General features: G+C 51.0%; 1 protein-coding gene across 2 annotated transcripts in view; it reads left to right on the forward strand.

The window, feature by feature from the left end:
- Positions 1–1,117: 1,117 nt before the first annotated feature.
- LOC147086349 (acidic leucine-rich nuclear phosphoprotein 32 family member E-like) overlaps positions 1,118–18,003 on the forward strand; it is a 16,989-nt gene continuing 103 nt past the window's right edge. Inside the window, exons 1-3 of one of the 2 annotated variants that reach the window (XM_085978414.1) lie at positions 1,118–1,360; positions 15,060–15,209; positions 17,942–18,003. The exon at positions 17,942–18,003 is cut by the window's right edge and continues 103 nt beyond it. In XM_085978414.1, coding sequence (XP_085834540.1) covers positions 1,307–1,360; positions 15,060–15,209; positions 17,942–18,003 — 266 coding nt within the window. In that variant the 5' untranslated portion in view covers positions 1,118–1,306. Of the gene's footprint in view, positions 1,361–9,894; positions 9,994–15,059; positions 15,210–17,941 lie in introns of those variants that run through there. The other variant, XM_085978413.1, reaches the window with a different exon arrangement.

The raw sequence follows: 18,003 nt of genomic DNA on the forward strand, positions 1-18,003 counted from the left end.
GTCATTTTGTCTTTAGGCAATAGTGTATAACAGGTGCCATCAGCTCCCCCCATTGCACTGCAGTCAGTAACCATGGCCTGACCATTTTGTACTGATTTATCGTACCGTGTACCCCCATTCACAAAACCACAGACCCCCACCCCCAATATAACTTTCTTTTTTGTCCTCCCATTGTTTTGAGAAGATTTGTGTCTGAAACCTCCAAGTCTGCCCCTTGTAAAGTTTAGTACAGGTGTTATTTTTCCACATTAAATCCCAGTTGACGTCTGCCCCGTCCAAAATATTACTGCAACAACTGACCTCGTTGTTGTACATGTTTTGAAAACAAATGATTTTGACGGGGGGTGTTTTTTGAAGAGGGGCTCCACAGTAATGTGGAATATTTCACATATAAGGAACAAACTCCTCAGAAGAGGGACAGATTGTGAGGTAATTTTTCTCCCCCAGAGATAATAAAATGACTTCTTCAGGAAAGGTTGCTTGTTCCCCGTGTCAAATGACCCGGACACTTTTTGTCTCACTCAGTCTGTGGCGATATTTGCCAACATCCGCCATTATTGTTCTCCTCCTCCTCCGCCACCGGCTCGGTCTTTGGCGCCTCCAATTGCCCGGGGCGGGGTCTCCGCTATTCCCCCAATCCGCCAACCCCCCGCCACTCTGGCTTTTGGCGCCTCTTTGAACGGCGGCCGACGGAATTTAATTTTGATTGACATCCATGCCGACCAATCGCGCGTCGCTGCACGGCCTGAAAGCTGCCATTCTGACCAATCCGGTTTATACGAGTGGGGCGGGACGACACGACAGACCAATGAGTGACAGCCAATCGGACGTCGTCTCCCTCCCGCCGACCAAAGTCCCCCCCTCCCAGCGGCCACAGTTTAATTGACGGGCGAACCATCCAATCAGGAAAAGGGGCAGCCGTCGCCCAATCACCAGGCGCGTTTTTTTTTTATGGCCCTTTCGCCCACCCACCCGGGGCAGATGATTGACGTGACGTCGGACCAATCGGCGCTGGGAGATGAAGGCGGACGGTGCGAGCGATGCGAATCTGGGCCAATGGGCGGGTGGGAGAGGGGGCAGCGGCCAATGGGCGAGCGGCGGGGGCGGGAGGCGGGACGGGACAGGCCGGCTGTGCGGCGTGTGTAATGGAGGCTGAGTAGCTGTGAGGGGATAAAGGCTGTTTGTCCTTGGCTGGATCCCGTGTGTGTGAGTGTGAGTGAGGGAGGGAGAGAAGCATTTCTATTTATTTATTTTTCTTCTTGTTTTTTGTTTGGTTTTTTTTGTTAAAAAAAAGAAGCTGGAAAAAATGGAGATGAAGAAAAGGATCAACCTGGAGTTGAGGAACAGGAGCCCAGGAGAGGTAGACTTGCACATTAATGGAGTGAAGCTCCAGCACCACATGTCACTTGTGTTGTTTCTGATCCCTTCCCCTTCAAAAAGATGACTCCATCTCCACTTGAAATTAGATTGCAATAGTTCCCTTTAAACTCACCAGACCCTGTGTAATTCAATAATATTTATATTTATTATAGAAATGTATTTAGACATTAAATGAGCATTTTTTGTTGTTGTTTGTTTGGATGTGAAACTTTTCTGCTGAGGCTCAGCACTGTTGGGTTTGGGGGGGAAATGTTTGTGCTATTTGTCTTTTTGTGTGACTTTTAAAAAAAAAAAAAGTGCCCAGTTTGTGTGTTGGGAGGAGAGCATTTCTCCCCCACCCCTCTTCCACCCACCCCAATTCAATGTTTCTCCAAAGGTGCATTTGCTTAATGGTGTTCATTTACAGTTGTAATGATGACGGTCATGCCCAAAGGCCTGATTTATGGATCATGTTGCTGCTGCTGCTGTGAACTTATTTTAAAAAAAAAAAAAATATTATTAATAATCAAACGTGCTGTTGGAAGTAGAATAATTACAGTTCAGCAAACCTGAGCGAATGAATGCAAGGTTTGAGCAGTTTTTATGACACGGGGGGGGGGGAATCTTGAAGCTTATTATCTTGGGATGGTTGATGAGGTTTTTATTTGCAAGTTTGTGTACAAGGTCTCAAAGATAGCCTCTGTTATTCAGCCTTTAAAAATGCATGACCTCAATTTGTACATATTTTTTACAATTTTAAATGAATGTGGAATTTTGAAACGGGGGCAGGAGGTTGTTTTGGTTCTGAAGATCCAACATTTTTCTTGAATGCAATTACTTTTTAAATCTATGAACTTCAGCAATTCTTTATAACTCTGCATTCAGTACAGAGGTAGTGCAGTTGATTTTGAAGTGATTGTTTGACACATTAGCATCCCGAACTGCCCCCAGGTCATAATACCAGGTTTGAATGAAGCTTCTATTATTCCCCTGCCTGCACCTTCCAGTCAGAGGTTGCACTAAGTTGAAGGTGCTATATAAATACAAGTTGTTGTTGTTGAGTTGTAAATTACCCATCCCAACACAGTGAATGCTCCCAAGACGACCATCCTGTTGCATGTCTGCATCCTTCCAGTCCCTGCCTCCTCTCCATCCCTACCCCAACCCCACAAAATCAAGAAGATGGAAGTTTAAATCTACTGAGTCTGACCAAGTATTTACCCCCCCTTTTTTTTTTAAATTACATTGTCTGCAAATTCACTTCCAATCCAGATTTGTGAAAGAAGTATGGAATGGAGGATGTCTCTCCGGCCACTGCTGCTTCCTGGATCTAGATGTGTTTGGCCACGGTCGGCATGACTGTGATCAGTGAAAAATCAAATGTATTCACCTCCTACAGCGGTTCTGTGTGCATAAGCACCACCCAGTGTGGTACGGAACCACACAGACAAGAAGGTCCCTGCTTTGACCCTAATCTCTACTGATTGAGTTGATCTCTGCCAACCATTAGTATGCCAGCCAACAATGGTGCAGCCATTGGCAACAGAACCTCTTTTTCTCAGAAAGAAGACCAATGGCGAGGATTCCTGCTTCTGACCTCTATCTGGTGTCCCTGTTGGGCGAGGAGAGGATTGAGTTTGGCCGTGAGGCCTTTGACGGTAGAATAGCCTATGGACTCACCCGAGTAGGGCACTTGCTGATTGGCCCCACAGAACTGTACCCGAGCAACAGTCAGGTGCCTTCAGGAGGGGAGAAAAATCCAGTAGATTTTGTGTTTTCTCTGAGCTGAGGGCTTGTGTGCGGTCCCACTGCTGTAAATTGGTAGCACAAGGTGATGTCTCAGTAAGTTGAAGATCAGCTATGACCTTATTGAATGGCGGAGCAGGCTCGAAGGGCCGAATGTCCTACTCCTCCTATTTCTTGTGTTCTTATGAGAGGATTGTCCCGTGAGGAGAGATGGAGTAGCCTAGGCCTATTTTCCCAAGAGTTTAGAAGAATGAGAGGTGATTTCATTAAAACGTATAAAATTCTTGAAGGGCTCGGTAGGATAGATGCAGGGAGGATGTTTCCCCTGGCTGGAGAGTCTAGAACTAGGGGTCACAGTCTCGCAATAAGGGGTCGGCCATTTAAGACTGAGATGAGGAGAAATTTCTTCACTCAGAGGGTTGTGAATCTTTGGAATTCTCTACCCCAGAGGGCTGTGGATGCTGAGTCGTTGAGTATATTCGAGACCGAGATCGATAGATTTTTGGATACTAAAGGAATCTAGGGATGGAGAGGGAAGGTGGAGTTGGGGTCGAAGCTCAGCAATGATCTTATTGAATGGCGGAGCAGGCTCGACCGGCCGAATGGTCTCCTCTTATTTTTTATGTTCTTAGGCAAATTTTATGGAATTCCTTGTGTTACAACGACAAACCTATTTGTTTAATGGAACTTCTTGAAAAAGCAAATTATTTTCTCCCCTGGGTGTGCTGTCTCTGGTTATATGACACCAGCTCCCTCTCCCCTTCACAGCATCCCACAAGGTGGCTGTGCTTTGTGAGTGAATCCGGACAGTGACTGCTGGCAGAATAATCAGTCTTGGTAGGCATCATACTGGAGCCCAATCATGCCTTTGTCCACTCCACACATGCCGCAAACTAGTAAAATGTCACAGGCACGTAATCGGACAAAATTTGACACCGAGCCACATAAGGAAACACTAGGACATGTGATCCAAAGCTCGGTCCCAAGAGGTAGGATTTAAGGAACGCCTTGAAAGAGAGAGGCGGAGAGGTTTAGGGAGGGAATTCCAGCGCTCGGGGCCCAGGCAGCTGAAGGCATGGCCGCTGATGGTGGAGCGATGGAAGTTGGGGATGTGCAAGAGGCCAGAATTGGAGGAAAGCAGTTTTCGGAGGGTTGTAGGGCTGGAGGAGGTAAGAGATGAGGAGGGGCAAGGCCATGGGGTTTGAACACTAGAATAAGAATTTTAAATTTGAGGTGTTGATGGACCGGAAGCCGGTGTAGGTCAGCGAGCACAGGAGTGATGGATGAACAGGATTTGGTGCAAGTTAGGATACGGGCAGCAGAAATTTGGATAAGCTGAAGTTTATGGAGGGTGGAAGATTGGAGGTCGGCCAGGGAGGGGCCAAGGATAGATCCCTGGGTGCGCCAGAGGTAACAGTACAGGAGCGCGAAGAGCAGTCATTGCAGGTGATTCTCTGGCTACGACTGGATAGATAAGAATGGAACCAGGCGAGTGCAGTCCCACCCAGCTGGATGACGGAGGAGTGGCGTTGGAGGACAGTGTGGTTAACCGTGTCAAAGGCTGCAGACAGGTCGAGAAGGGATAGCTTACCATGGTCACAGTCACATAGGGTGTCATTTGTGACTTTGATTAGGGCTGTTTCCGTGCTGGGGCAGGAGCGGAATCCTGATTGGAGGGATTCAACCATAGAGTTCTGGGAAAGATGGACACGGATTTGGGAAGTGACAACATGTTCAAGGACATTTGGAGGAAAGGGAGGCTGTAGTTTGCAATGTCAGAGGGGTCAGTGGTGGGTTTTTTTTGAGAAGCGTGGAGATGACTGGAGATTTGAAGGAGGGGGGGGACAGTACCTGAGGAGAGAGAACCGTTGACGATATCAGCTAATGGGGGCCAGGGAGGGAAGTTGGGTGGTCAGTAGTTTGGTGGGAATAGGGTTGAGGAAGGCAGGAGGTGGGTGCTGTGGACAAGATGAGCTCGGAGAGGGTATGAGGGGCGATAGAATAGAAACTAGAGAAAGGTGCGAGTTCAGGACTAGAATAGGGAACCTATGGGGAAGTTTGTCTTGGTGGGGAAGGGAGGTAAGGTCTATTTTGTTTGGTGTAATATATGTTCAAGTGGAACTGGCGTGGGATTGTGTGAATGCAGCTGTCCTTGGAGTTACCTTGGGCTTGGAGTTGAAGAGTCTCTATGCAATGGTGTGAAAAGTAGTGGAGTCTGACCTTGTGGTGCTGTCAAACTGATGTCGACAGTAGGCGCAGGAACAGACTCTGACTGCAGTTTCACCTCGATAATATGTGCCTGGTAGTCAAGGCACCCGCCAAAGTAAAGGAGGCAAACTTTGCATGTCTGGAAGCGGCCAGCACCTGAATTTTGTTGGATCCTTTCAGCTATCAGCAGCTGCAGCATCAAATACAGACTTTGCCAGTTCTGCAGGGTCTTCGATGGGGACCAGTGACACCCAGCAAGGAAAAGTGGGTTGGTCGCAGTTTTGCTTTTCCCAGTGGCTTCCCAAGAACAGTGTGCGTGTGTTTCAATAATTCTAATTTAAACAGTTTAAGCCCAGTCAGTTCATCTTTGCTGCAGGTCAGGAACCAGCATTGACTTGCTCAAGCTGCTTGCTTCGCCTGCACAGAACCGTTTCGTGATGAACCAAGTTGTCTCCGCTGGTCGGTCTCTGCTGCAAGAGTTCCTGAGCACCCCCCCCCCCCGGCGGCTTCTCGGCTCTGCGTTCCTGCCTGGCAGTGGGAGCAGCGTCCTCTGGCTCCCTCTGCAACTTCCGCAGCATTATTGGGAACTGGTTCCTGCTCCTCCCCTCCAATACCCCGGGGCAGAGATACTCGTAAGCATGACAAATTTACTTGGTGCAGCCAGTGCCCCAGTGTGAGATCCCAGCACTTCCTGAATTACTTGTTCCCTTGTGAAAGTTGCCCTTCCTTGCCTTCCTCTTAGAACATAAGAAATAGGAGCAGGGGCAGGGGCAGGCCATTCAGCCCCTCGAGCCTGCTCTGCCATTCAGTGAGATCATGGCTGATCCGATTTTGGCCTCGACTCCAGTTTCCTGTCCGTTCCCCATAACCCTCGACTCCCCTGTTGCTCAAATCTCTGTCAATCTCTGCCTTGAATATATTCAATGACTCCGCCTCCACAGCTCTCTGGGGTAGAGAATTCCAAAGATTCACCACCCTCAGAGAGAAGAAATTCCTCCTCATCTCCGTCTTAAATGGGCGACCCTTTATTCTGAGACTATGCCCCCTCGTTCTAGGTTCCCCCACGAGGGGAAACATCCTCTCGACATCTACCCTGTCCAACCCCCTCAGAATCTTATGTTTCAATAAGATCACCTCTCATTCTTCTAAACTCCAATGAGTATCGGCCCAACCTGCTCAACCTTTCCTCATAAGACAACCCCTTCATCTCCGGAATCAACCTCGTGAACCTTCTCTGACCTGCCTCCAATGCAAGTATATCCCTCCTTAAATAAGGAGATCAAAACTGTACGCAGTACTCCAGGTGTGGTCTCACCAGCGCCCTGTACAGTTGTAGCAAGATCTCCCTACTTCATCGCTCTTGAAATAAAGGCCAATATTCCATTTGCCTTCCCAATTACTTGCTGTTCCTGCATGCTAACTTTTTGTGTTTCATGTACGAGGACACCCAGATCCCTCTGTACCGTCGCATTCTGTAGTCTTTCACCATTTAAATATTTTTCTTTTCTATTTTTCCTGCCAAAGTGGATAACTTCACCTTCCCCTCTTACAAGTACCAACTTGTACTGCAGTGGGTCGATGGGTGATGATGGGTCTTTGAGTGTGAGCTTAGATTCGAGTTTGTGACCTATTTACCTGTAGGGACTGTTGCAGCCAAGCCTGATCCTGCCTTTGCCTCTCCACCCTACGAGTGCCACTTGGATAGCGATGAGCAACTCATGCTTCAGCGCCCCTCCCTGCCCAAGGGCAGTTATCGTGGGCCCGTTGGGTTGAGTCTCTGAACAGAGACCAGGGTTTGAACCTGATGTTTTCCTGGACTGTGGTCCAATAGCACATTTGGACATGAGTCTAGGTTCGGATCGGTCATGGCCCTGTGGGTAGCGGAGTGGGCCCAGGGGCCGTGTAGCCTGATCCTGCTCCTATTTCGTGTGTCTAATTCTGTTAGATTCAGGAGCTGGTTCTGTGATAGTAGATTGGCGGTTAGGATCAGATCAGCCATGACCTTATTGAATGGCGGAGCAGGCTCGAGGGGCCGATTGGCCTACTCCTGCTCCTATCTTCTTATGTTCACACAGTGCATGTATCAGTGAGTCACTGGGTGATTACATGTAGCATGCACTCCTGTACCTTCAGACTTTCCTGTAACACTTTCCCCGTCCCTCGCGACTGAATTGCTGTGAGTAGGAGATCGGGTTTCGTTATTGATTTTGAGCCAATATTCTTCCCATTCGCCGCTCTACCAGCATTACTGGGGAGTGTATGAGAGACTTAAGGTGGTGGGGGGAAGAAATCTGCCTCCAATCACTGCAGTGCTCCGTGTTGGTGTTGTGACCAACTGCATTGTCCTTCAATGAGCATCAGAATTTTTAGGAACAAGAAACGGCCATTTGAAACAAACCAGTCCACCCTCTTTTTCTGAGATTAGCCCCGGCTGTCTTGTGTGTGCGTGTGGACACCAGGCGTGTTCCAATGAGGATTGCTGGAGACTTACCAGGAGCAGGAACCCTGGCTCTTTGCTCCTCAACCCAGTGTCCCTGACGTCGCTTATTGTTGCTGCTGCTGCCGCGACCGAGACCAGCTAACTCCGCACAGGCCAGGAGTTGAACCAAGGGCCTTCCTGGTCTGCGAGCCCCCACTACTCGCTGAGCCAGCAGGTGTAGGGACCGTCTTGGACTTTACCATGGTGCTAACTGCGGTGGAATAGCTGGCCAGGCTCGCCCATGAAGGATGGTCAGCTATGTCCTGTACCAGAGGGCAGCCACCACATGTAGCCTCGTATCCCATCGCTGGGCACCTTCGAGAGGAAGAAAGCATTTGACCGGTTTGGCAGCGGCTCGGTGTCATTGAAGCTTACACAGGACCGGACAGACTACATACAGGAAGGATGTTCCCGATGGTCGGGGAGTCCAGAACCAGGGGTCACAGTCTAAAGATAAGTGGTAAGCCATTTAGGACAGAGATGAGGAGGAATTTCTTCACCCAGAGAGTGGTGAACCTGTGGAATTCTCTACCACAGAAGGCAGTTGAGGCCAATTCGTTAAATATATTCAAGAAGGAGTTAGATATATTTCTTCAGGCTAAAGGGATCAAGGGATATGGGGAGAAGGCAGGGACCGGGTACTGAGTTTGGATGATCAGCCATGATCTCATTAAATGGCGGAGCAGGCTCGAGGGGCCGAATGGCCGACTTCTGCTCCTATCTTCTATGTTGAGTGGTATATCTGGGCTTCTGGTGGTTTTCAGGTGTGGCAGGCCTGTAGTATGTGGATCATGAATAAAAAGAAAGACTTGCATTTATATAGCACCTTTCACAACCTCAGGACCTCCCAAATCTTATGCAAGGATGCTCAGTTACATTTCAGTGTGGCCCATTTGGCCGAGCAGCCATAAGTAACCATTTTACTACTTCACCAGCCTGCCACCTGCTAACACTGTTTCAGGACCGTGCTCGCTCCACTGATGGATCTGCTCGTTGTCCAGTGTTCCTTTTTGAAGTGTGAGAGAATAGCTTGCCCTGTCTCTTTGCCAGCTGTGTCTGGCCAGCGCTGTGTCACGATGGCCACTGGCGAATGAAGAGGGGAAACTCCCCAGGAAGCAGCTAACCCTCTGCGCAAGGAAGGGTGAAACGCAGTCTGTGCGGCCAGACGGCAGGCTGTCCCTGAGGTGGTACGATAGCAAAATACTGCAGATGTTGGAAATCCGAAATAACAACAGAAAATGCTGGAAAAACTCAGCAAGTCAGGCAACATCCGTGGAGAGAAATTTGAGTTGACGTTTCGGGTTTGACCCTTCTTCAAAACTGGAGAGAAAAGGAACTAGATCGAAGGCAGGGCTGCGATCGGATAAAAGAACCAAAAGAAGTAAAAGAGATTAGAAGCTAGACGAGATGGTAATAGGCTGTGATTAGGTGTAAAGTGTACTGGCAGGGCAAAAGATAGCTGCCAGGTGTGAGAGAGAAACAAAAGGAAAGGGGGGGGGGGGGGGAAAGGAAAGGAGTGGAAAAATATAAGTGAAAATGAAATAGGGGCCGAGGTTATGATCTGAAATTGTTGAACTCGATATTGAGACCTGAGGTGGTGCCTGGAGACCCAGTGTGACTGTACGGAGGGTGGGGGCTGGTGTGGGAGAGTACGGGGGGGGGTTGTGTGTAATAACGGTGTTAGTGCCAAGGATGTTGGAGACTACGGTCTGACTTAATTTGAGGTGCTGGCAGTGTTCAGATGTTTGCGAGGCGATGGAGGTTGGTGTGTGGATCGGCTGCACAACTGTGAACTCTCATCAAAAATAGTGTCGGTGCACATCTTGCCGATACCGTTGCTGGCAGTGTGCTGGTTTGGGAGAGGTTGATCTTTGTGCCGGTTATACAGCAGTTATGTGTAGACACTAGCTGAAGCACAGCAGGAAGCTGTAAATCTCCCTCCCACTGCTAGTGACCAGCGGTGCCGTAGCTGCACATTACAGGCTTTGTGACTGACTGACTCCTCCAGCCAAAGGGGGTCAGCACGTTTGACGGGCGGGACTGTCGCTGCATTGCTGCCCCGATGCATGAACGCCCACAGGAAATTCCTGCAAACGCTGCAACGTTGAACAGAAGTGATGCACCGCGTAATCTTGGCTGGGGAGGTGGAACTGTGTCCCTTAAGACCCCAAAGTCTGATTGTTAAGGAAACCGAGCCTCTGGTCAGTCAAGGGAACTTTGCAAATTGGAATGTCTTCAGGCTTCAACTGTGAAGCGCCCAGCGTTTTAGGATGACTTTGCATCTGTAACAAAATGTGCAGTGCGTATCTGATTTAAGTGCGTCTGTGTAAGCACACGTTTAGTTTCTGTACAGTAGGCGGGTCTGTGCACCAGCCCTTGCTGTTCAGTTTCGAAGGCCTGTGAGCCATAGCTGTCCCTAATGGTCGCCTGGGGAGAGGAGGAGACCCGGCTTGGTTTCCCGTCGTTCAGCTGATGGCAGCTGCTATCCTGACCTTTCAGTGATAAAAGGAGGCTAACTGTCTCTCCCGACAGATCCAGTGCGTGAGCTCGGTGTACAGTGAGGCCGGTGCACCGTTCTGTTTTCTGGTTCCTGCACACCAGTAGAAATTCTTTGACTGCAGGCGCTTCCTTTGATCAGTCTCTGTGCCCATGGTGGGAAGTGGCAGGTCTGGGCACTGGGACTTGGTGTTAAAACAGCCACGAAGCCTCAAGTCATTCCTCACCTAACGACAATGGAGCAGCCTTGTAAACCCCTCCACTGGACGAGTTCAGCAAAGGCTCAACGTGTCGGATTCCGGTCATGGTTAGAACTTTCTTCACTCCCCATTTGTAATATGTTGCATCCTGAGGCCTGTTTTCTGCCCGCTGTTTACCCAAGGGTGTGATTTACAACCCATTTTCCTTTCGCTGACAGATGGTACTAGGTCACTGAAGTGATGGATTTGTTGAATGATGGAAACTGTGGCAGTATGGTGTAGGGATTTCCTGATGACTGGAGGAGCTTGAACTAATGTTCAAATTCTGGGGGGTCCCATCGGATGAATTGCCTTGAATACGTGCTACTGACTGGGATAGATATAACACCGAAGCAGGCTGGTTCCATCTTTCTGTTAATAAGGTTATCGGACACTGCTGCAGGGCATTGACTCAGACATGTGGAATAACTAAACAATTCCCTTTTTTGTTTTGGGAACTGTCCCAAATCTGGGAATTTTATAATGGAGAAACCCAAAAGTGCAGCACCGTGCCACGGCTGGGAAGTGAGGATGGCGGTTCGGGGCGGCGGGGGGGGGCGGTTAGATGAGATTAATACCGCGTAGTTGCACCGAGCTTGGGTCAGACTGCGGGAGGAAGAGGGGGAGCTTGGTCAGGAGTTCCACAGATATGAAGTCCAGGGTAAGGAGGTCCTAAATGTACTGCGGGTTGAGCTCGGTACTGGGAGGAGGAAGTGGACGGTTGTGATTGGTGAAATAGGAGAGGGATTAAGTGGAGGTTGCAATGTGGGAAGCTCCACCTGCCCCTGATATTAACTCTGTCCTGTGGGTGGGTATCCCGCTGTAAGCTGCAGCTGTCTGCATGTCTTGTGTTATTGGTGGGGATTCTCTGGCCCTGGCGGCTGTACGAACCGCGCCGGCAGCTTCCCTAAGGTGTCAGACACTTGCCTTTGCCTATCCCTGACAGGTGTGCTCTTTCCCCACCTGATTTTCCTGCCTTTGTTGTGCCCAGGTGATCCGATGCCCCCTAGTGTGTAGGCAGCTGGGAATACAATCTCGAACTGCACCAGGAGATGAATACCAATTTCCCCTCGTGCTCTCGTTGTTGTGGTGCATCTCCAAAGGCCCAGCGTACCCTCTGGTACCATATCCATGTGTAAGAAGTCACACAACACCAGGTTATAGTCCAACAGCTTTATTTGAAATCACAAGCTTTCGGAGCGCTGCTCCTTCGTCGGGTGAAGTGGAGAGATGCATAAAGACACAGCTTATATAGTCAGAGAATAATGTCAGATGTTTACAGGTAATCTTTCTAACTGCCATTTATCACACCTCGGCAGAGAGATAATCACAGCGATCAAAGGTGTGAATGGTGTCCAAACAGGTGTCAGGAAAACATTACATCAAAGAACAATGAGGTGGGGTCACAAGGGGTCAAATGTTGCAGATGCTGGGGTCTGTATGGAAAAAAAAAAGACAAAAAACTTTTTTTTTGCTGGAAATCACAGCAGGTCCGGCCGCATCTGTGTAGAGAACAAGCCAACGACGACTCGAGTCTGGATGACCCTACGTCAGGTGGGGTTACATGCAGCCCCAGCAGCAGCAACCAAGCCTCCCCCGGTACCACGGTTGAAACGACAGTAAAGTCCATCGTCAACCTGTCCGACCACACCCTGCAACCAGACGAAATTGAAGTTCTCAGCCGAGGGCTCAATTTCTGTCCCACCACCAAAATGGACCCCATCGGTCTCGCGGCAGACACAGAGGAATTCATCAGGAGAATGAGGCTCCGGGAATTCTTCCACAAATCCCAAGATGTCCGCAGCGAACCCAATGCGACAATCAATGATCCGGAACAGCAGACAGAGGGATCCGCAGTGCAGCAACCAAAGAAGAAAGAGTCAAATTGGACCCCTCCAGAGGGTCGCTGCCCTAAGCTTGAAATGTATGCTCAAGCTGTCAGGAGATGCATCAACGCCAGATTCATCAGCCGCACTCACGACAGTCCAGAATGTCACCCGAGCACAATACAACGCCATCCACGCTCTCAAGACCAACCGCAACATCGTCATCAAACCAGCAGACAAAGGAGGAGCCATCGTCATACAGAACAGAACGGACTATTGCAAAGAAGCATACCGACAACTGGACAACCAGGAACACTACAGACAGTTACCCGCAGATCCGACCAAAGAACTCAACAGACTGATCAAGACCTTCGATCCAGACCTTCAAAGCATCCTACGCGCTCTCATCCCACGTACTCCCCGCGTGGGAGACTTCTACTGCCTCCCAAAGATACACACAGCCAACACACCCGGACGTCCTATCGTATCGGGCAACGGAACCCTGTGTGAGAACCTCTCTGGATATGTCGAGTGCATCCTGAAACCCATCGTACAGGGAACCCCCAGCTTCTGTCGCGACACTACAGACTTCTTACAGAAACTCAGCACCCACGGACCAGTTGAACCAGGAACACTCCTCGCCACGATGGACATCTCGGCACTCTACACCAGTATCCCCCACGATGACGGCATCGCTGCGACAGCCTCAGTACTCAACACCAACAACAGCCAATCTCCAGACGCCATCCTACAACTCATCCGCTTCATCCTTGACCACAATGTCTTCACCTTCGACAACCAGTTCTTTACCCAAACACACGAAACAGCCATGGGGACCAAATTCGCACCCCAATACGCCAACATCTTCATGCACAAGTTCGAGCAAGACCTCTTCGCTGCACAGGATCTCCAACCAACGCTATACACCAGATACATCGATGACATTTTCTTCCTATGGACCCACGGCGAAGAATCACTGAAAAGACTACACGATAACATCAACAAGTTCCATCCCACCATCAAACTCACCATGGACTACTCCTCAGAATCGGTTTCATTCTTGGACACACGAAATTCCATCAAAGACGGACACTTCAGCACTTCACTCTACCGCAAGCCCACGGACAACCTCACGATGCTCCACTTCTCCAGCTTCCACGTTAAAGAAGCCATCCCCTATGGACAAGCCCTGTGAATACACAGGATCTGCTCAGACGAGGAGGAACGTGATGGACACCTACAGACGCTGAAAGACGCCCTCGTAAGAACGGGATATGACGCTCGACTCGTCGATCGACAGTTCCGACGGGCCACAGCGAAAAATCGCATAGACCTCCTCGGAAGACAAACACGGGACACAACCAACAGAGTACCCTTCGTCGTCCAGTACTTCCCCGGAGCAGAGAAACTACGCCATGTTCTTCGCAGCCTTCAACATGTCATCGATGACGACGAACACCTCGCTAAGGCCATCCCCACGCCTCCACTACTCGCTTTCAAACAGCCGCCTAACCTCAAACAGACCATCGTTCGCAGCAAATTACCCAGCTTTCAGGAGAACAGCGACCACACAACCCTGCCACAGCAACCTCTGCAAGACATGCCAGATCATCAACACGGATACCATCATCACACGTGAGGACACCACCCACCAGGTACATGGTACATACTCATGTGGCTCGGCCAACGTTGTCTACCTCATACGTTGCAGAAAAGGATGCCCCGGAGCATGGTACATCGGCGAGACCATGCAGACACTGCGACAACGGATGAATGGACACCGCGCAACAGTCGCCAGGCAGGAGTGTTCCCTCCCAGTCGGGAACACTTCAGCAGTCAAGGCCATTCAGCCTCCGATCTTCGGGTAAGCATTCTCCAAGGCGGCCTTCGAGACACACGACAACGCAAAATCGTCGAGCAGAAACTGATAGCCAAGTTCCGCACCCATGAGGACGGCCTCAACCGGGATCTTGGGTTCGTGTTACGCTACATGTAACCCCACCTGACGCAGGGTCATCCAGACTCGAGTCGTCGTTGGCTTGTTCTCTCTACACAGATGCGGCCGGACCTGCTGTGATTTCCAGCAAAAAAAAAATGTTTTTTGTCTTTTTTTGTTTTTCATACAGACCCCAGCATCTGCAACATTTGACCCCTTGTGACCCCACCTCATTGTTCTTTGATGTAATGTTTTCCTGACACCTGTTTGGACACCATTCACACCTTTGATTGCTGTGATTATCTCTCTGCCGAGGTGTGATAAATGGCAGTTGGAAAGATTACCTGTAAACATCTGACATTATTCTCTGACTATATAAGCTGTGTCTTTATGCATTTCTCCACTTCACCCGACGAAGGAGCAGCGCTCCGAAAGCTTGTGATTTCAAATAAAGCTGTTGGACTATAACCTGGTGTTGTGTGACTTCTTACATTTGTCCACCCCAGTCCAACACCAGCATCTCCACACCATACCCATGCGGGCAGTGAGTAGCAGCGGGCTATTATGCTGTGGCGTCACCCCCACTCTCTGCCTCTGACCATCCACCACTATCCAGAAGGGGGTTTGTGAATACTAACCAGACCGTAGGTGACATTTTTTCATGCACCAATTGCAATCCGTGCTGCCATGAGTTACCAGGGCCAGTGAAGAGTTTCATTGCATCAAAATGAACAGCTGTCACATGCAAGTGTTTTTTCCCCCTGTTTCAGATCGCGGAGCTGGTAATTGACAATTGTCGCAGCAACGAAGGGGAGATTGATGGCTTTGACGATGGTTTTAAGGAGCTGGAGTATCTCAGTATGATCAACGTGGGACTCAAGTCTCTCACCAAATTCCCAAACCTACATAAACTCTTAAAGGTGAATTCTTGCAGTGGCGAATTTTAGAAAGGGTTTGTCGGGGGGGTTGCCATAATAGATGTGTTTCCGTTGGGAGTGGGTGTCGGGCCTGCTGTGACACTAGTCTGATTTCTCCCCCCTTCCCGTCGTGTGTCAGCCCAGGCAGTGTCTGCATTGTCGAAGGTGGAGGGCCTCGTTGCTGAACCTGATCCCGTCCTCACACGTGGACCTTCCAGCGGCAATGACTGGAGAACAATCGGGACTGGAAACTCGGGCTGATTTTACTTTTTCGCCATACCCCGGGGGCACAGTGACCCCCACGCTGGCTGCACTCAGCAAACCAGGTTTAGACTGGTGATCAAACCACAGGCTTTGCTGGTTTGTACTGCCAAGCGGGGCTGCATTTACTCACCGAGCTATGGATCAGCCCTTTTTTTAACCATAACCCTATTTGCATTTGATGGTTTCTATGTGAAAGGTGAGCAGTTGTGGGGTGTGAAGGCCCCTCTGCTACAGATTCAGGCATTAACTGCAATGCTGTATGCGCCGATGATTGTGTGCTGGGCGGATGGCTGCCAACGCCATCAAATCCGAATCACACTTGCCGTGCCACAGAAGGCGGGTTACTGTCCCTGACTTACTGTTGCTGCAAGAAGTGCTGGGCTGGGTGGCAGGGGCTTCCCCACAGACTCCTTCACACCCACAGGTGCCTCGCTCGCTGGCCAGGGATCGTGTGGGGCTCTAGGAGACCCTGCTGGGGGTGGGATGAATAACTGCCCCACTTACCGAGAAGGGGAGATACGACCGAGTGAGGTGGTATCGCTGCTGAACTCCTCGTTTGCGGGGGGGCACAGAGCGGAGATACTCTGGGTGTTCCCGATGTACAGGAGGGGGAGGCACAGAGCGGAGATACTCTGGGTGTTCCCGATGTACAGGAGGGGGGGGGGCACAGAGCGGAGATACTCTGGGTGTTCCCGATGTACAGGAGGGGGAGGCACAGAGCGGAGATACTCTGGGTGTTCCCGATGTACAGGAGGGGGAGGCACAGAGCGGAGATACTCTGGGTGTTCCCGATGTACAGGAGGGGGAGGCACAGAGCGGAGATATTCTGGGTGTTCCCGATGTACAGGAGGGGGAGGCACAGAGCGGAGATATTCTGGGTGTTCCCGATGTACGGCGGGGGCGGGGGCACAGAGCGGAGATACTCTGGGTGTTCCCGATGTACAGGAGGGGGAGGCACAGAGCGGAGATACTCTGGGTGTTCCCGATGTACGGTGGGGGCGGGGGCACAGAGCAGAGATACTCTGGGTGTTCCCGATGTACAGGAGGGGGGGGGCACAGAGCGGAGATACTCTGGGTGTTCCCGATGTACGGCGGGGGCGGGGGCACAGAGCGGAGATACTCTGGGTGTTCCCGATGTACAGGAGGGGGAGGCACAGAGCGGAGATACTCTGGGTGTTCCCGATGTACGGTGGGGGCGGGGGCACAGAGCAGAGATACTCTGGGTGTTCCCGATGTACAGGAGGGGGGGAGGCACAGAGCGGAGATACTCTGGGTGTTCCCGATGTACAGGAGGGGGAGGCACAGAGCGGAGATATTCTGGGTGTTCCCGATGTACGGCGGGGGCGGGGGCACAGAGCGGAGATACTCTGGGTGTTCCCGATGTACAGGAGGGGGAGGCACAGAGCGGAGATACTCTGGGTGTTCCCGATGTACGGTGGGGGCGGGGGCACAGAGCAGAGATACTCTGGGTGTTCCCGATGTACAGGAGGGGGAGGCACAGAGCGGAGATATTCTGGGTGTTCCCGATGTACGGCGGGGGCGGGGGCACAGAGCGGAGATACTCTGGGTGTTCCCGATGTACAGGAGGGGGAGGCACAGAGCGGAGATACTCTGGGTGTTCCCGATGTACGGCGGGGGCACAGAGCGGAGATACTCTGGGTGTTCCCGATGTACAGGAGGGGGAGGCACAGAGCGGAGATACTCTGGGTGTTCCCGATGTACAGCGGGGGCACAGAGCGGAGATACTCTGGGTGTTCCTGATGTACGGTGGGGGCGGGGGCACAGAGCGGAGATACTCTGGGTGTTCCCGATGTACAGCGGGGGCACAGAGCGGAGATACTCTGGGTGTTCCCAATGTACAGCGGGGGTGGGGGCACAGAGCGGAGATACTCTGGGTGTTCCCAATGTACAGCGGGGGTGGGGGCACAGAGCGGAGATACTCTGGGTGTTCCCGATGTGGGGCGGGGGCACAGAGCGGAGATACTCTGGGTGTTCCTGATGTACAGGAGGGGGAGGCACAGAGCGGAGATACTCTGGGTGTTCCCGATGTACGGTGGGGGCGGGGGCACAGAGCGGAGATACTCTGGGTGTTCCTGATGTACAGCGGGGGTGGGGGCACAGAGCGGAGATACTCTGGGTGTTCCCGATGTGGGGCGGGGGCACAGAGCGGAGATACTCTGGGTGTTCCCGATGTACAGCGGGGGCACAGAGCGGAGAGACCTCCCTCCAACCCTCTGCTTCTCTTCCCCAGTGCGAAGTCAAACTGAGCTGTTCTTTCTGTTTTTGAGCCTGTTTAGAGCAGAAGTGAGGGGCCATCCACCCTCCTGGATATGACCGGGGTGGGTGGGGCAGCTTGTGTGCTGTTTCCTCATTTACTTTGAAATGGTTTCTAAGACATCTGCAGGAACGTAATGAGGCCTTGTTGTGAAAGTTGACCTGATCGATCTCGCTCTCGCTCTCTCATTCCACAGCTGGAGCTCAGTGATAACTCCATCTCGGGAGGACTGGACTTACTAACAGAGAAGTGTCCCAA

The sequence above is a fragment of the Somniosus microcephalus genome, unplaced genomic scaffold (genome assembly GCF_052327205.1).
Source record: "Somniosus microcephalus isolate GS21.2 unplaced genomic scaffold, FLI_Smic_1.0 unresolved_chr7, whole genome shotgun sequence".
Taxonomy (NCBI): domain Eukaryota; kingdom Metazoa; phylum Chordata; class Chondrichthyes; order Squaliformes; family Somniosidae; genus Somniosus; species Somniosus microcephalus.